Source organism: Triticum urartu, chromosome 5, assembly GCF_003073215.2.
Source record: "Triticum urartu cultivar G1812 chromosome 5, Tu2.1, whole genome shotgun sequence".
In the NCBI taxonomy this organism is placed as follows: domain Eukaryota; kingdom Viridiplantae; phylum Streptophyta; class Magnoliopsida; order Poales; family Poaceae; genus Triticum; species Triticum urartu.
Window position 1 is genome coordinate 560,821,030 of NC_053026.1, and position 20,440 is coordinate 560,841,469.

A 20,440-nucleotide genomic window follows, 5' to 3' on the forward strand; every position below is an offset into this window, starting at 1 on the left:
ACTTCACTCTGAAATTCTTTGAACTTTTCAAACGTTTCAGACTTATGTTTCATTAAGTAGATATACCCATATCTGCTTAAATCATCTGTGAAGGTGAGAAAATAACGATATCCGCCACGAGCCTCAACATTCATTCGGACCACATACATCTGTATGTATGATTTCCAACAAATCTGTTGCTCTCTCCATAGTTCCGGAGAACGGCGTTTTAGTCATCTTGCCCATGAGGCATGTTCGCAAGTACCAAGTGATTATATATCAAGTGGTTCTAAAAGTCCATCAGTATGGAGCTTCTTCATGCGCTTTACACCGATATGACCTAAACGGCAGTGCCACAAATAAGTTGCACTATCATTATCAACTCTATATCTTTTGGCTTCAATATTATGAATATGTGTATCACTACTATCGAGATTCAATAAAAATAGACCACTCTTCAAGGGTGCATGACCATAAAAGATATTACTCATATAAATAGAACAACCATTATTCTCTGATTTAAATAAATAACCGTCTCGCATCAAGAAGATCCAGATATAATGTTCATGCTAACGCTGGCACCAAATAACAATTATTTAGGTCTAATACTAATCCCAAGGTAGATGTAGAGGTAGCGTGCCGACCGCGATCACATTCGACTTTGGAACCATTTCCCACGCGCATCGTCACCTCGTCCTTAGCCAATCTTCGCTTAATCCGTAGCCCTTGTTTCGAGTTTGCAAATATTAGCAACAGAACCAGTATCAAATACCCAGGTGCTACTGCGAGCATTAGTAAGGTACACATCAATAACATGTATATCACATATACCTTTGTTCACCTTGCCATCCTTCTTATCCGCCAAATACTTGGGGCAGTTCCGCTTCCAGTTGACCAGTCTGCTTGCAGTAGAAGCACTCAGTTTCAGGCTTAGGTCCAGGTTGGGTTTCTTCTCCTGAGTAGCAACTTGCTTGCTGTTCTTCTTGAAGTTCCCCTTCTTCTTCCCTTTGCCCTTTTTCTTGAAACTGGTGGTCTTGTTGACCATCAACACTTGATGCTCCTTCTTGATTTCTACTCCGCAGTTTTCAACATCGCGAAGAGCTCGGGAATAGTATTGTTCATCCCATGCATATTATAGTTCATCATGAAGCTCTTGTAGCTTGGTGGCAGTGATTGAAGAATTCTGTCAATGACGCAATCATCTGGAAGATTAACTTCCAGTTGAATCAAGTGATTATACCCAGACATTTGAGTATATGCTCACTGACAGACTGTTCTCCTCCATCTTGCAGCTATAGAACTTATTGGAGACTTCATATCTCTCAATCCGGGCATTCTTTTGAAATATTAACTTCAACTTGGAACATCTCATATGCTCCATGACGTTCAAAACGTCGTTGAAGTCCCAATTCTAAGCCGTAAAGCATGGCACACTGAACTATCGAGTAGTCATCACGTGCTGCCAGGATTCACAATGTCTGTAGTTGCTGGCATAGGTGGTACACCTAGCGGTGCTTCCAGGACGTAACTCTTCTGTGCAGCAATGAGGATAATCCTCAAGTTATGGACCTAGTCCGTGTAATTGCTACCATCATCTTTCAACTTTGCTTTCTCAAGGAACACATTAAAATTCAACGGAACAACAGCACGAGCCATCTATCTACATACAACATAGACAAGAAAGATACTATCAGGTACTAAGTTCATGATAAGTTTAAGTTCAATTAATCATATTACTTAAGAACTCCCACTTAGATAGACATCCCTCTAATCCTCTAAGTGATCACGTGATCCAAATCAACTAAACCATGTCCGATCATCACGTGAGATGGAGTAGTTTCAATGGTGAACATCACTATGTTGATCATATCTACTATATGATTCACGCTCGACCTTTCGGTCTCCTTGTTCCGAGGCCATATTTGTATATGCTTAGCTCGTCAAGTATAACCAGAGTATTCCGCATGTGCAACTGTTTTGCACCCGTGTATTTGAACGTAGAGCTATCACACCCGATCATCACGTGTGTCTCAGCACGAAGAAACTTTCACAACGGTGCATACTCAGGAGAACACTTATACTTTGATAATTTAGTGAGGAATCATCTTATAATGCTACCGTCAATCAAAGCAAGATAAGATGCATAAAAGATAAACATCACATGCAATCAATATAAGTGATATGATATGGCCATCACATCTTGTGCTTGTGATCTCCATCTTCGAAGCACCGTCATGATCACCATCGTCACCGGCGCGACACCTTGATCTCCATCGTAGCATCATTGTCGTCTCGCCAATCTTATAGTTCTACGACTGTTGCTACCGCTTAGTGATAAAGTAAAGCATTACAGGGCAATTGCATTGCATACAATAAAGTGACAACCATATGGCTCCTGCCAGTTGCCGATAACTCGGTTACAAAACATGATCATCTCATACAATAAAATTTAGCATCATGTCTTGACCATATCACATCACAACATGCCCTACAAAAACAAGTTAGACGTCCTCTACTTTGTTGTTGAAAATTTTTCGTGGCTGCTACGGGCTTAAGCAAGAACCAATCTTACCTACGCATCAAAACCACAACGATAGTTTGTCAAGTTGGTGCTGTTTTAACCTTTGCAAGGACCGGGCGTAGCCACACTTGGTTCAACTAAAGTTGGAGAAACTGACACCCGCTAGCCACCTTTGTGCAAAGCACGTCGGGAGAACCGTCTCGCGTAAGCGTACGCGTAATGTCGTCCGGGCCGCTTCGTCCAACAATACCGCCGAACCAAAGTATGACATGCTGGTAAGCAGTATGACTTATATCGCCCACAACTCACTTGTGTTCTACTCGTGCATATAACATCAACGCATAAAACCTAGGCTCGGATGCCACTGTTGGGGAACGTAGTAATTTCAAAAAAATTCCTACGCACACGCAAGATCATGGTGATGCATAGCAACGAGAGGGGAGAGTGTGATCTACGTACCCTTGTAGACCGACAGCGGAAGCGTTAGCACAACGCGGTTGATGTAGTCGTACGTCTTCACGGCCGACCGATCAAGCACCGAAACTACGGCACCTCCGAGTTTTAGCACACGTTCAGCCCGATGACGATCCCCGGACTCCGATCCAGCAAAGCGTCGGGGAAGAGTTCCGTCAGCACGACAGCGTGCTGACGATCGACGCAGGGCTTCGCCTAAGCACCGCTACAGTATTATCGAGGATTATGGTGGAAGGGGGCACCGCACACGGCTAAAAGATCACGATCAATTGTGTGTCTAGGGGTGCCCCCTGCCCCCGTTATATAAAGGAGCAAGGGGGGAGGGCCGGCCTATAGGGCGCGCCAGGAGGAGTCCTCTCCTAGGGAGTAGACTCCTACTAGGAGGAGGGGGAAAGAGTGAGGGAAGGAGAAGGAAAGGGGGGGCCGCTCCCCTCTCCTTAGTCCAATTCGGACCAGGGGGGAGGGGCGCGCGGCCCACCCTGGCGCCTCTCTCTCTCCACAAGGCCCATATGGCCCATTAACTCCCGGGTAGGGTTCCGGTAACCTCCCGGTACTCCGGTAAAATCCCGATCTCACCCGGAACACTGATGATATCCAAACATCAGGCTTCCAATATATCAATCTTCATGTCTCGACCATTTCGAGACTCCTCGTTATGTCCGTGATCACACCCGGGACTCCAAACAACCTTCAGTACATCTAAACATATAGATTCATAATATAATTGTCATCGAAACTTTAAGCGTGCGGACCCTATGGGTTCGAGAATTATGTAGACATGACCGAGACACATCTCCGGTCAATAACCAATAGCGGAACCTGGATGCTCATATTGGCTCCCACATATTCCATGAAGATATTTATCGATCAGACCGCATAACAACATACGTTGTTCCCTTTGTCATCGGTATGTTTCCTTGCCCGAGATTCGATCGTCGGTATCTCAATACCTAGTTCAATCTCGTTACCGGCAAGTCTCTTTACTCGTTTCGTAATACATCATCTTGCAACCAACTCATTAGTTGCAATGCTTGCAAGGCTTATGTGATGTGCATTACCGAGAGGGCCCAGAGATACCTCTCCGACAATCGGAGTGACAAATCCTAATCTCAAAATACGCCAACCCAACATTTACCTTTGGAGACACCTGTAGAGCTCCTTTATAATCACCCAATTACGTTGTGACGTTTGGTAGCACACAAAGTGTTCCTCCGGCAAACGGGAGTTGCATAATCTCATAGTCATAGGAACATGTATAAGTCATGAAGAAAGCAATAGCAACATACTAAACGATCGGGTGCGAAGCTAATGGAATGGGTCATGTCAATCACATCATTCTTCTAATAATGTGATCCCGTTGATCAGATGACAACACATGTCTATGGTTAGGAAACATAACCATCTTTGATTAACGAGCTAGTCAAGTAGAGGCATACTAGTGACGTTTAGTTTGTCTATGTATTCACACAAGTATTATGTTTTCGGATAATACAATTTTAGCATGAATAATAAACATTTATCATGATATAAGGAAATAAAATAATAACATTATTATTGCCTCTAGGGCATATTTCCTTCAGCATCATCATGCCAAGCATCCATAATAAATTTCATTGAGTTCTGCCATTTTATGCAATTTCTACGATTTTCCTAGTGAAAAAACCTAAATAACTAGCCGAACGTGATGCAACGAGCGTTCTGTGTTCGAATTCCTTCAAATTTTGCATGCAGGCCTTCCCTGATCATGCTCGCATGTTCACAAAATTTGATGTCATTTCATCCATGTCAAGAAGCACATCATGTTCAAAGGTGATGGTTTGAGTAGGCCGGTAGGGCAAGGCTTTTGCTATTTGCAATCTCTGTCATTATCAGTCAACATGAACATTTTCTTATATCCGAATTATTTCTATAAATTTGTCAACAATTTTGGTATTTCAAATTGTGTATGAAAATTTTATAAACATGGACACTTTTTCCAAAATTGTTAATAAATTGTCAAATATTGATGTTGCACACAAATTGCAGACCACATTCTTTTTTTAAAAATTTATCAACATTTTTAAAACACAAACATTCATTAACTTTATGAGCAAAAAATTCAAAAATGGGATATTGTTTTTCAAATCCCACAACATTTTTGTAATTTGTAAAAAATATTTGAAAACAATAACACTTTTTTGATATTCCAAAAAAATAAAAAAATTTAAACAGGCTTTGAAATGAATAATAAAGTTAAAAAATAAAAATAAAATTAACGAAAAAATAAAAATATAATAGACTTCCGATCTCTCTCAGGCATTGCCCAACCGGGCGACAGCATCACTTCCGTTGGTTGCCTGTTGGGCCGGCCCAAGCATTCTCTGATTTGAAAAAAGTCCACTAATTTTGAAAAAGAGTGTTTATGAATTTGAAAAAAAATGTGGGCTTTTATCGAACGTTTGTAGAAGTTGAAAAGGGTTACTAGATATGGAAAAAGGTTTTTGAATTTGAAAACAAAGTTTGCGAATTTAAGAAAATGTTCACGAACTTAAATGGAAAAAGTTCGAGTAGGGTATTCGGGTTGGGCAGAAGGTTCAATCTCAAAGTACCTTTTTTCAACGTCATTCAAATGGCCCAAAAATTTTCTAGGGCCTTGTATCACCATTTCAAGGCACTATGCCAACTTTTTGTGATTTCGACAGTTCTGCATTTTCAAATAATGTTTGTGCTTTCAAAATTTATTTGGAATTTAGAAAATAATCCTATATTAAAAAATTTGTTACACAAATACAAAAAAAGTATGAGGAAATTCAAAATAAACTAGTTTCATTTATTTTATTTTTGCGTCAAATTCAAATTTTGTTGTGATTTTCGAAAAAATTCATGTTCAAAATTTTGTTCGCACTTTTTAAAATATGTTTGTGTTATGACATTTTGAGCAATTTTGAAAGACACGAACATATTTTTAACATATCTATACATTTTTTTAAATGCAAAAATTTGTTTTTTAAGAACAAAAAGTGAAAAAGCAAACATTTTTGAAAATTTTGAACAAAAGCTTATAAGTGTGAGCATTTTTTGAAAAATAGAAAATAAAAAGGAAAAAATGAAAAAAAAATAGTGATAAAAGGACCGCTTGAAGAATAGGCCAGCCCAGCTGCGAACTGATGTAGAAGAAAATAAAAAAAGGAAGTAAATACGCACAAGCATTAGGATGTCTTAGTTGGTTAGTGTGGTCCTTCTTAGAACTTTTTTCTTGAGATATCTCAGCGGTCAATGTGTTTAAGGGGGTGTACCGAAGCAAAAATGATTACTGAAATATTTATCGCAATTGTTATTTTTCTTTGCCGTGTTACATTGCTATCAACTATATCTACCACTTGCAGTTAATATAGTAACTAGCAAGACAAGGGACTTGACAACCCTCTTATTGTGTTGGGGACGAGTATGTTTTGTGTGCAGGCGCCGTTCACTTTTATAGTTAGGGGAATCCTACTAGATTGATAATCTTGATTCTCTAACTGAGTGAAATACTTTCCATCATCCTGTTTCACCCTTACATTTGTAAGAATCCCAACAACTCCTGCGGAAGTAAGCAAGATTTCTGGCAGCGTTGTCGGGGAGTCTTCTACTTAACAAACATGTCCTTCATACTGTCTCACCATGCTCTTGTTATATATCTTACCTAGTTACTTTTGTCTTTTTCTTTGCATGCATCTTTGCTTGCCTAAAAAAATCTTCAAAAATACCTTTTGTTGCTACGTTCGTGTTCTGCCTTGCTATCATGGCTATACAAAGTTTACATGTTCCTCAGCTCGACTAGTGTGGAGAACGGTTATTTTCTTGTGATTAGGAATTGGCTAAGGGGGTTAGGTTCTTAATTGACAGCTCATATATGGGACATATGAAATTGCCGTAATCAACGGTGAATCTACTAGGGGGGCAACTGCATGGAGTACGAACTCAATCCTGCTTAAACGAGCGCTCGATCCAAGAGGCAGCTATGCTTCGAGTCTTGCTGACCTCGCTCTTGCTCGCATGCTGTCAGTGCCTTAGCCGCTGCTGGGGGCAGGGATTGACCGGAGCCTTCGTGCTGCTCTCGACTAGCCGACCTCCAGGTCCCCTTCATCATCTCGATCACCCACGCTCTTGCTTGGGTTACCTCTTGGTCTTCCCTGCGGATACCTTGTGTAACATCTTCGATGCGGCTATATCTCTCACGTGTCGGAGCACGACTTAGAGGCATAACTACATTGAAGGTAATGTCGCAAGAGGGGTAATCGTTACACATTCCATGTACTGAATAAAAAAAGAGAAACATAGTTGGCTTACAATCGCCACTTCACATAATACATGAATAAAGCATTACATCATACAGATACAATCAAGGTCCGACTACGGAACTAAAATAAAAGAAGACTACCCCTAATGTTACAGATCCCCGATCGCCCCAACTAGGCTCCACTACTTATCAACTGAAACGAAACAACACAATGGACACGATCTTCATCAAGCTCCTCCTTGAGCTCGGTTGCGTCACCTGCACGGTATCATCGGTACCTACAAACTGGTTTGGAAGTAATCGGTGAGTCACGGGACTCAGCAATCTCACACCCTCACGATCAAGACTATTTAAGCTTATGGGTGGGTAAAAGGTATGAGGTGGAGCTGCAGCAAGCACTAGCATATATGGTGGCTAACATACGCAAATGAGAGCGAGAAGAGAAGGCAAAGCACGTTCGAGAATCTATGATCAAGAAGTGATCCTAGAACAACCTACGTTCAAGCATAACTCCAACACCGTGTTCACTTCCCGGACTCCACCGGAAAGAGACAATCACGGCTACACACGCGGTTGATGCATTTTAATTAAGTTGAGTTTCAGGTTTTCTGCAACCGGATATTAACAAATTCCCATCTGCCCATAACCGCAGGCACGGCTTTTGAAAGATCGTCCGTGCAGGGGTGTCCCAACTTAGCCCATCACAAGCTCTCACGGTCAACGAAGGATATTCCTTCTCCCAGGAAGACCTGATCAGACTCGGAATCCTGGTTACAAGACATTTCGACAATGGTAAAACAAGACCAGCAAAGCCACCCGAATGTGCCGACAAATCCCGATAGGAGCTACACATATCTTGTTCTCAGGGCACACCGGATAAGCAATCCGTACAACTAAAACCAGCCCTTGAGTTTCCCCGAGGTGGCGCTGCAAGGGGCTCTAGTTTGGACCAACACTCAGAGGAGCACTGGCCGGGGGTGTAAATAAAGATGACCCTTGAGTCTGCAGAACCCAAGGGAAAGAAAAGGCTAGGTGGCAAATGGTAAAACCAATGTTGGGCCTTGCTGGAGGAGTTTTATTCAAGGCGAACTGTCAAGGGTTCCCATTATAACCCAACCGTGTAAGGAACGCAAAATCAAGGAACATAACACCGGTATGACGGAAACTAGGACGACAAGAGTGGAACAAAACACCAGGCATAAGGCCGAGCCTTCCACCCTTTACCAAGTATATATGTGCATTAATTAAATAAGAGATATTGTGATATCCCAACAAAATATCCATGTTCCAACATGGAACAAACTCCAACCTTCACCTGCAACTAGCAACGCTATAAGAGGGGCTGAGCAAAGTGGTAACATAGCCAAACAACGGTTTGCTAGGACAAGGTGGGTTAGAGGCTCATGGCAATATGTGAGGCATGATAAGCAAGTGGTAGGTATCGTAGCATAGGCATACCAAAAGAGCAAGCAACTAGCAAGCAAAGATAGAAGTGATTTCGAGGGTATGGTCATCTTGCCTGAGATCCCGCAAGGAAGAAGAACGAGTCCATGAAGAAGACAAACGGACGAAGTCGAACGGATCCTCACAACTTTGGAACGGAACCGAAGCTAACGAGGGAAACAACCCGGAAAGAAGCAAACAACATAGTAAAAACCACCACATAAACATGGCATGATGCACAACCAAGTATGATGCATGTCCGGTTTAAAGAGGCATGGCATGTCAAAGTGCACAAACAAAACTACAAGTTAAGTACGAGTTGCATATTGACGGAACACCACATTCAAGTTATTTAGTTCGATCTCGTTTAGGTACTCAACAATATTAGATGTTGATAAGCATGGCAAGAGGGTGAAGCATAACAAAACTATACCATTTAAACAATTTAAATGGGGCCAGATATAACAAACAACAAATCCGGTAAATCCCCATATGCATTAGCAATTTAATGCAACAACAATTTTGAACATTTTAAATGTTGTTATCATGATGCGGATGACATGTGCAAGTTTATGCAATTTTTATTAAAAGTTGACAAGAGCATTATGAAGCAATTTGTCACTGTGGTGGAAATAAAAGGGGTGCCACGACAACGATAACGAAAACGGTGCCACGACAACGTTCCGGTTCCGGCAATTCGATTGAGATACCGATGCAAAGGAGAAGTGTGCGGATGCGTGCAAAAGATGGTGGGGCACTCCCGGATACCAGGTGTCCCATGAGTCGATGATGGTGACGAGGCAAAATAGGGGCAACATGCACCAACAATTCGAGCATGGAGCAAGCACGAGCATCTCATACATCACACATGCATTCATTCACGGGCGGTCGTCTCGGGGTTATACCTTTCGGAGCATGCATTTTCGGGGCGGAACGAGTTTGACGGGATGTAGTTGTTCTCGCGACGGTAGTCGTTCACGTTCATAGTGGAAGTAGCGGTTCACGCGACGGTAGTCAAACTTACGCTCGCGTTACACGGGTCTTCGGTGACGGTTATCGTACATGGTTCGGAGTGGTACTTGCATTTTCGAACTTGACGAATCCAAAGGCTTCGGGGTTCACCGTTGAACTTGACGAAACCCACGGCAACGAAGAGGTACGCGTTGGCGATAGTCGTTCGGGCGGAGAGCGTCGTTGAACTTGACGTTCTTCGGACTTGCTGGTCTCGTCGAAACGAAGGGGTACTTGACGTCGTGGTACTTGGGGATTTCGGAGACAGCGAAAGGCGAACTTGACGATTTCGTTGACCTGGTACTCGGCATATTCCCTGTTTCGAGCAGGTACCGTGACAACAGCTCGAGGCTCGGGTCAACGGGGACAACGATAGAAGGTCGCAGACACGAAGCAGGGGCGCAGCTGGACTGCAGCGACAGCAGGACGGTGAAGGATGAATGGGCCGGCATCGGCCTTGGCGCGAAGCAGGGGAGGCCATGGCGTCGGGCAGGGGTTCCTGAGGTGGTGCAGGTGGCCCAAGGCGAGGTGCAGCGGGACAGAGCTCGACGGAGCAAGGTGGTGGAGGTGCTCGACGCGGGCCAACTCGATCCGGCCGGATCCGGTGGCTGGGGGTCGGGGATGAGGCCGGAGACGCGAGGACGAGGCGGGTCGACGGGGCGGCACTGCTTGCCCTAGCAGAGGAGGTCGAGGCAGGTGTAGCAAAGCAGAGGCTCGCCGGCAGCAGCCATGGAGGACGGCGGCGCTGAGGCGCAACCGCGTCGGAGCAGGGGCCCAGCTTGGTCGTGGCGCGGGCGGAGGGAGGAGGCTGGAGGGCTTGAGCGAGGGAGGGACCGAGAGGGAGATTCGGGAGAAGAAGGGGGTCGCGCCTGCGAGGGAGAGATGGGGTCGGGCACCAGAGTGAGATCGAGAGAAGAAGGAGGTCGAGCGAGGGTCTCCTGGCGGCGGAGGGAGAGCGATGGGATCGAGGGAGTGGGGATCGGGTGAGGGGGCGCTAGGGTTCGGGAGCCCGGCTGAGCCTTGGGCCAGCGCTGGAGTTTGACCTAGGGAGGCCGGCGGCTGGTTGGGCCTAGGGATGGCCCTAGAGGCCGGTCTGCTGGGCTCTCTCCTCTCTCTCCTTTATTTCTAAGCAGAAAACAAAAGTGGAGAAGAAAAGAACGAGGGAGGGGTTAGGGAAAGAATTAGCGCACGCAGATAATATTCCCGGACTCGCAAAAATGCGCTGGTTGCCTGGTTCCAAGAAAAATAGGAGAGGCATGATTGCAAGGATTTAATTCAAAGTCATTTGAATTTAATTCAAATGGTTTGAACAAGGGCTAGGAAATAGAGGTGTCCAAAAATGTTCGGATTTTTGGTGGAGCTCCGAAATATGATGAAAGAAATATATGGCCATGTTGGAGACCAAGAATTAAGATAACAAAGGCATTGGGATATTTTGCAAGTGTGTTTGCGGTAAATCCAAATATTTGGAATATTTACTATAGCTCTCTAAATATCGAGAGGATATGTTTTAAAGAGAATCACCATGTGAATTCCCTCGATTTAAATACATCATCGATCTATGCAATTTATTTAGTTGAGTTGCAAAAGATTTATGAGATGATGGCATGATGACATGAGGCAATGCAAAAAATAAAAGGGCAGGCACAAATGAAACACACGGCGAAACCCGGAACATATGGAAGTCTTCTCGAGCATCGGTCTCGGGACGTTACACCTTGGGTTACCGCTTGGTCCATGAGTGCCAACGAGAATAGAGATTTAGCCCATCCTTGACCATTTTGCTGCAAGGCTAAAGCCTTGGAAGGAAAAGCTAATGAATAGAGTGGGAAGACTTGCATTGGTTAACTCTGTTCTCACTGCTCTGACCACATATCTCTTTACGACCTTCATACCCTCCAAATGGCTCATCAAGAGGATCGATAAAATTAGAAGAAGCTTCATGTGGAGTGGCGAAGACGAGGCTGCCGAAAGAAAATGTTTGGTTAACTGGAGGAAAGTTTGCTCCCCAAAGGATTGTGGTGGCCTGGTGTAAATAACTTCGAGAGATACAACCGAGTATTTATTGAATTCATGCTCCAGCCAACTCATCCAAAAGTCCAAACTGATGAAGGGAGGCGGGCAATATATTTCAACACTCCCTTCACGTCTAGGCTTATTTAGTCCTTAGACGTGGGATCGATGTAGGCCGCGGGATCTTTTTATTTAATATTGCATTGGCAGGGTCTTGAACTCAAGACCTCTTGGCTTAGATACCATACTGAATTCATACTCCAGCCAACTCATCCAAAAGTCCGAACTAATGAAGGGAGGCGAGCAATATATTTCAACAGTATTGAGGCTAAGATGGCTCTGGTTTGATTGGGACCCGGTGGACAGACCTTGGAAAGGGATGCAGGTGCCTTGCGACGCCGTCGACCGGAACCTGTTTGCAGGCCCGGTCCTGAGATTCCGGGGGCCCGGGGCAAGATAACAAAAAGGGGGCCCTAAAGCTATATAAATATATGTGTTTTTGTTCCAATCTCAAATTTTACACTATAATTTATGCTTCCTTGTTACCTCAACTATTCAAAAAAAAGGCACATAAAAGTTGGTCGCTCTTTTCAATTGATACTTATATTTTTTTACTCTTTTCAATCGATACTTATATTTTTGATTAGGTGAATTAGTTAAACTTATGTGCCAACATAAATTTTTATCATCTTATAATATTTCGCCAGGTTGTTCTTCAACAGTAACTAAAGCTAATTCGTCGAAATCCCTAGCAGCACATTCTTTGTTTCTGGGGAAGCAGTAGAACATTTTTGTAGGACTCAATCAACTCATATGCATGTTCTTTTTTTTTTCTCTCTCTTTCTTTGTCAAATGGATACTTTGGAACTAAATTAATAGCATTCTTGCTAAGTAGCACACACATGCGATACAAGAAATGAAGAACACTGCTAATTAAATAAAAAAATGCTAAGAAAGAGGCATGGAATAAGGTACCTTGATGGCTAGAAAATAGAAATTGCAAGCTTTTGCTGCTGCTTACGAGTCACAGACAGAAATCCCAGTTTCCCTTGTCTATTCCCAAACAATACGGGGATTAAAACTCCATGAACTCAATAATCATACAAGACTATATAAAAAGACGAGGACGTTGATGGAATCTTGAAAATCGCATTACCTTCCTCCACTAATCGCGTCCGGCAGCCGAAAATCACAATTAGACCATGCGGGTGACATGGCGTTGAACTTTTTTTTAACAGAAAGACTGTAAAGGAACCCCCTACAGTATAATTGGTGCAACAACCCCAAATTGCAAGTACCATGCTTTGAATCTGGGTGGGTGGGAAGGCATCAGCTCCTTTCAACCACTAGGCTATGCCTTAGTCTGCTATGGCGTTGAACTTTGCATTGGCATGGCCGATTGGTTGCCAATTTTAGAAGAGAAGAAATAGAAAGACGAGAACACCACTCGCGTGAGGCAAGGCCAGAATTAATATTAATCGCTCTGTTACAATTCTTTCCATTTTTGATTGAGAATTAATTAGTCAATCTGTTACATGGGAAAGAATTCTTTCCTAAACAACAAGCACGTAAAAATGAGGTGATCTGTTACATGCAAATAATTCTTTATACCTTTTTTAGAATTAGGCGATCTGTCAACACGGGAAAGAATTATTTTCAAAAAATTACAACTCTTTCCTAAATATCACACACATAAGATAACCAAGCCATCGGGGGCCCTTCCTAGTCGGGGGCCCGGGGCGGCCGCCCCCCCTGCCCCCCCTCAGGGCCGGCCCTGCCTGTTTGTGGCATGCACAAAGATCAATGTTGGAGATGATCGATCGACATCCTTTTGGAAGGAGCGATGGATTGACGATCTCCCTCTCGCCGAGGCAGCACCCTCTCTCTACATGCTGGCCACAAGGAAAAATATCTCAGTCTATGATGGGCTGACTGGGGGCAAATGGATGAGACGGCCACACATGATTATGAATGTGGAGCAACTGACACAATTCAGTAAGCTATAGAAGATGATTCAGACTGTTCAGCTGACTACAATTTTGAATAGCATTGTTTGGAAACTCAACAACAACAACAACCATTTCACGCAAAAATTGCATACAACATTCAGTTTTGGGGGTTTGTGAGGAGGCCTGAGCTCCATGCTATTTAGCGAACAAGAGAGGAAGCCAAAGTGAATTTCTTCCTTTGGCTACTTCTTCAAAACCGGCTTTGGACTGCCGACCGTTTGGCTGCTAGAGGAGGGCCACACTCAGATCTTTGCAAGCTTTGTGATCAGGAAATGAAATCGGCAGCTCGTCTCTTCCTGGGCTGCTCTTTCTCTCAATCAATCTGGGCGGCCATTGACTACACGCAACCACGAGACTCTGCTCTTACCATTGGGCCTTGAACTCTAAGTGTGTGGTGGAGCCAAACCACGAGGATGATGAAGAACCCGGCAACAACACATGATTTCCACTGCCATGTACTCCCTCTGTTTTTAAATATAAGTCTTTCTAGATATTTCAAGTGGAATACCACATACCGATGTATATAGACATATTTTAGAATGTAGATTCACTCATTTTGCTCCGTATGTAGTCACTTATTGAAATATCTAGAAAGACAAATATTTAGGAACGGAGGAAGTACGTAGCCTGGAACATCCGGAAAGAGAGAAATCGCAGAACCTTCGAACAAAAGGAGCTTCGGCATAACAAGGTGGCTTCTTTGATAAGGGCTGACATCCAGTTACTTGAACTGGCTTACCGTGAGTAGTTCCAATTAGCCTTGTTTCTTTTCCTTTTCCTCTTCTTTGTTTTTCATCGCTGACTACTTAGTCATGTACAGAAATCCCTCTACTTATAATGAAAAAGGCAGAGCTCTTGCCATTGGCCGTCAAAAAAAATCTCGATCACCCACGCCTGACGAGGCACTCGACGGCATCTCCGCCTGGTCCGACGATGCCTGGCAACATCCCCTTGGCGATCCGGAAATCCCCACGACCAGAAGAAATCCTTGAGAACCACACCACTCCCACAAGCCTCTCAATGTCGCCGCCCAGATGGGATTGAAACCATGGAGACTTTATTGAACGAGGCAACACCACCACCATCTGAGCACCGCCCCAACAAACCTTGACCCTAACACCATAAAACAGAACCCTTCCACCGACAAGGACCGAGATGCACAACGTCTCCATGGCCCGAAGGCCACAGAGGCGGGGCAGAACGGCGGCGACGCCGACAGGAGGCGGGGGGAACCCTAGTTGTAGTTGTAATTAATCCATGAATTCATTTCTATTCTTATTTCTAGAAATGAAGAGAGAGTCTTTGCACAATTGGTTTCCAAGCATTTCTAATTCCCCCTTGTTGTGCCAGAGCCCAACGCTACCTCAACTGATGTTGATTGTTTTCCTAAACAAAACCAAAATTGGTTAAAAAATTTAGTACTAGAAAGTTGTATTAAAGCAGCGACAATTAATATGGATCGGCGGAGTAGCAAATATTAAATGTTTCCAATAGTAATGCAATTTTTGAGCTTATTTGGACTACATAGTTACAAAATATTGGTTGTTTTGCTAAACATATCCAAAATTGGGTATTTTTTTAACTCATCAAGATATTTAGATAAACACTACATGTTTCTGGTAGTACAAATTCTTCAGCTTATTTGGACTAAAGGATTCGGAGGAGGCACGGGATACAATGGACTCGGGGTGGAACTACTTGAAGACGATAACTCTGGCGTTATTCGACCAATTTGGATGACGATCTAGCCACATGATTGGTGATGCATGAGCTTCAATTAACTTTTCTTAGGATTTACACAATGCAATAAAAATAACTACTCCCTCCGTCATTTGATGGAGAGGCTGATGGTATCCACTTCTCTAACTGAGATGCTGTTCAGCGCTCACCAACGGGGAACGCCAAACTTCTGGATGCCGTTCCGTTTCCTCTTGTCCTGTCCATCTCCTGTTTCATTTCCCAGTATGATGCGACAGAATTGATCTCTTTCATAGATGCGCTAGCTCCATGATTCACTAATTGCCAATTCCACACAGCAAGGCCAAGCAATATAACAAGTTAATTCGTGCGTCTCTTTCATGGTACTACCGATTTCCGTCGCTTGTGTACGCTACATGGATTCTCGATTTGTTTACCATATCTTGGAGAAATGCTTCTCTGTCATGCATCGGCCCTACACTTCCTCGGAAATCTGCAGCCGCACCCATGTATATTCACATGCATTTGGATTTTGCTCTTTCTTGTAAATTTATCTTGTTCCGCCCCTTTCACCTGACACAGTTTCTTATCTGCCTTGCCTCCCCTGTTTCTCCGCTTTTATTCCACACTGGCTATGTTGATTTTGTTGCGATGTATGGATTCTTTGCCAATATACATGTGTAGCTGTGATTTTTTTTAATACCGTACAGGGGTAGATGCTCACAACACGTATGCACCTGGGCCAATGAAAGGACTTGAACCCGGATAGATTTGTTCCACCACTGAAATCTAACCATTTAAGTTGCACTTGGTTCACATGTCTTGCTGTGATTTGGGAGGACATTTTTGTACAAACACAAAAAGGTACTTCCTCCGTCTCATAATGTAAGATATTATTTAACATTAGAAATTGGCAAGTCTTCGGATATGATATGTATCTCCGACCTATTTAAGTCAAAATGAAACAAATTTGATGAGCACAGGAACACACTAAGACACGGTGATGCGCTATGAAACACAATGATATGTGCCTCCGACTTATTTATGTCTCATTTGTGTCGCTTGCACTTCATGGACTCTAGATTTGTTTACTAACTCCCTTCGTTTCATAATATAAGAGCGTTTTTGATATTATACTCTCCGTCTCATAATATAAGAGTGTTTGTGACACTACATAAAGTGTAAAAACGCTAACGCTGGGAGGGAGGGAGTAGTATATACCTCGTTCAAAGTCCTATATAGCCAAGCTGGATTTTCCAATCTTTACACCTTCGATCGATGGAGCTAGCTCAAATGGCAGAAACCACACCCGTTCAGCTCGTCTGCTACAGTCTCCTCTGCGTCCTTGTCGTCACCATAGTCCTCAAGCTCAAGCTCAAGATCAGACCAGACTCTGCCGGCCGTCTGAACCTGCCTCCCGGCCCATGGGCGCTGCCGGTGATCGGCCACATGCACTTCCTGCTGGGCGCCCTGCCGCACCAGGCCATGCGCAGTCTCGCCCGGCGGCATGGGCCCGTCATGCTCCTCCGCCTGGGCCACGTCCCGACGCTGGTGCTCTCCTCCTCGGAGGCGGCAAGGGAGGTGATGAAGGTCCATGACGCCGCCTTCGCCAACCGGCCCGTGTACGCCACCGCGGACGTCCTCACCTACGGAGGGCAGAACATCTCCTTCGCACGCCTCGACAGCCGGCACTGGAAGACCGCCCGGAAGCTGTGCAGCGTGGAGCTGCTCAGCCCGAGGCGCGTCCGCTCCTTCCGCCCCATCCGGGAGGAGGAGGCGGCGAGGCTCGTGCGGTCCGTCGTCGCTGATGCCGGCGCCGCGGCCGCCGTCAATGTCAGCGAGAGGGTGAAGGTGATGATGAACGACGTCATCATGAGGGTCTCCGTCGGCGACCGGTGCCAGCAGCGGGAGCTGTACCTGGAGGAGCTGGACAGGGGGCTGGGCGTCTTGTCCGGGTTCAACCTGACCGACCTGTTCCCGACGTCGCGCCTGGCACGGGCGCTCGGCGGTAGGTCCCTGAGGGCGGCATGGGAGGTGCGCGAGAGGATCCAGTCCATCTTGGACGCCATGGTCGAGGACCACAAGAGGGCGATGGAGAGCGAGGAAGCCACTGCCGCCGGCGCCGGCCATGAGAACGAGGACATCCTCACCACCCTGCTGCGGTTCCAGAGGGACGGTGGGATGGGCGGCATCGCCCTCACGAACGAGAATGTCAACGGCATCTTGTTCGTAAGTCACTCAGCACTCACTACCACCATTTCTGCCATGCATCCCCTTTCCTGCGCCAGCGCCACATCTGCGGAGTATGAAGTGTCTCAACTGTTTCTTTTACATCAGGACATTTTCTCCGCCGGGTCAGAGACGACGGCGACGACCACCGTCTGGGCCATGTCGGAGCTTATCAGGAACCCACGGACAATGGCCATCGCACAGTCTGAAGTGCGGCGAGTGCTCCAAGGCAAGACCAAGGTGGCCGAGGCGGACATCGACGGCCAGCTCCACTACCTCCAGATGGTAATCAAGGAGACCTTCAGGTTGCACCCTCCGGTGCCGTTGCTCCTCCCGAGGCTGTGCACGGAACAGAAAAAAATCATGGGCTACGACGTGCCTCCGGGCACCACGGTGTTTGCAAACGTGTGGGCCATCGGCAGGGACGAGAAGAGCTGGACCGACGCGAGCGAGTTCAAGCCCGAGAGGTTCGAGGTCGAGAAGGTGGACTACGGTGGTACCGACTTCAGGTTCCTCCCTGGTGGCGCCGGTCGAAGGATGTGCCCTGGTATGATGTTTGGTGTGTCCAACATGGAGATTGCTCTCGCGAGCCTTCTCTATCACTTCGACTGGAGGCTCCCCGATGGTGCGAGTCCGGAGAAGCTTGATATGACCGAGGCATATGGGATCACGGCGCGTCGGAAGACTAACCTCTTGTTGGAAGCTACTGTTTTTGTGCCTTATTAGTTTGTTGGTTTACTAATTGATGTGTGCATCTTTGGCTGCAGAGATTGAGAGAGTGTACCTTTTTACTGTATATGTTGCATTGTACTTTGTCGAAATATGTTATTGTATATTATAATTTGTGCTAGCTCATTGAGTGTTATTTAGTAATTTTGTCGATCTCTATTTTATCCACAAGTACAACTACCACGTCCCATACGTGCAAATCGCATCCAAAGTTTATGTACGCATGGACTCTTTCGAGATACAATATGAAATGAAATAAACGCACCCCTTATAATTTGTCATGCATTCTGTATTAGTTTATGCTGAGCCCGGTCAGCCATTTTGCATGATTTGATTATAATAAAGCGGACTTCTGGTTAATCCCTTTGATCTCAACCATTGCATCAATCAATGGTCACGTCCTATGACTCAAGTATTCAAAACTGAAATATGGGGCCTCTTTGATTTGAAGGATGCTAAAAGCACAAGGACAGAAAATACATAGGATTCAGATCACATGCCATGTTGAATTCCGGAGGAACTGAAATCGCAAAAAAAAAGTGTGCTAGGAATTTTGGTTGCACCACATGAGATTTGTTCGACGGAAATTTTCCTTACATGCAGCATAGACCATAAGCCAAGTTTCTATAGTTTACAATCTTACTAAAATGAACATTAAAATTCACATAATCTCCTGGAATTACTACAGAATTTATTTGAACAGAAGAAACCCAGATATATATCTCAGATAATCAAATAATTTTTGGCAGGCCTGATAATCAAATTGTCGCTACATGGTCAACAGGGTGGCTAATACATTTGGTTGGATATGAATCAAAGCCATTCTTGACCATAGTGGTGTTTTCTCAGTGCTAGAAGAAAACAGATTGAGATTGGTATCTTGGCGATTGGGATGGGCACACAACGATGATAAAAATATTTATGTTACATCCAAGGACTATAGGTGGAGATTAAAGCAATGATTGACTTCATCTAGTAGTAAAGAATTTGCAAGTACATCTGGATGTTAGTGTTATATTTCTTATTGTTTTGATTGTTTGACTTATGTACGCGGCCACCTAGGCTCGCCTCTTCCTATGCTGGCCGTTACGCGTGCAGGGCGCTTGATGAAATGCCCGCTCGGGACGTTTGTCTCGTGGGCCAACAGGATGATGCGGGGCAGACATTGGTTAGCATTATGGGGAGCCGGGTCCCCGTGAATGTGGAAAGCTTCTTGTTTTATAAGATGAGGGAGCTTCCCCCAGTTCCATTGCATTGCAAGAATGAAACCAGACATACACACATGCCAAGCATGTTCAAGAACGTGGAAAGCTTGCTCTCGGCTGAAGCTGCTTGGGTATGGAGCCATCAATCAAGATGAGCAGGGGCTTGGGTTTGAAGCTGGAACGAGACCATCAATCAATATGAGGACATTTTAATGAAATCCAGGAAGGTACAGAGAAATCCATCCTATAGCTGGGTACAGAGTGGCAACTGGCTACAAGCTTTTCTTGTCAGGGCTCGGGGGTGGTTAGCTGATGGTGCACTTATATGCTGGTAATGTAATCTTTCAAAATACTACGTATATTACAAGTTCAACCTACCTGAAAAATATTGTCACTGTAATAGCTAAAGAATACGATAAGGAGTGCAAAGGCTTTTAGAAGCTCTAGTGGCTGCGCTGTATGACCTGACAATAATCCTGTTAAGATGACTTAATATTGATTGGCGCTACCGGTCTACCTATCAACGAAAGAGAAGGTAAGCAATTCTTAGACAAATTGTCTCTCTACATAAATAACTTTGGGCACTTCTGAACTTCTGTTCAACTGTCTCCGTCGATACAGTCATTAGCATACTCGATATATTTTCTGCATAGTGAAATAGCGTTTGCTAGTCCCTCAACTTTGAGTAGTAAATCAGGATAAGCAATTCTTAGACAACTTGTCTCTCTATATAAATAACTTTGGACACTTCTGAACTTTTGTTCGACTGTCTCCGTCCATACAGTCATTGGCATACTGACTATATTCCCTGCACAGTGAAATACTTTTTGCTAGTTCCTCAACTTTGAGTAGTAGATCAGGATAAGCA

General features: G+C 44.6%; 1 protein-coding gene across 1 annotated transcript; it reads left to right on the forward strand.

The window, feature by feature from the left end:
* Window positions 1-16,682: 16,682 nt before the first annotated feature.
* Window positions 16,683-18,474, forward strand: LOC125506017 (zealexin A1 synthase-like). Its single transcript, XM_048670901.1, has 2 exons — window positions 16,683-17,638; window positions 17,747-18,474. Exons 1-2 carry the CDS (start codon window positions 16,688-16,690, stop codon window positions 18,362-18,364), a joined length of 1,569 nt encoding a protein of 522 aa, XP_048526858.1. The 5' UTR covers window positions 16,683-16,687; the 3' UTR covers window positions 18,365-18,474.
* Window positions 18,475-20,440: the final 1,966 nt, after the last annotated feature.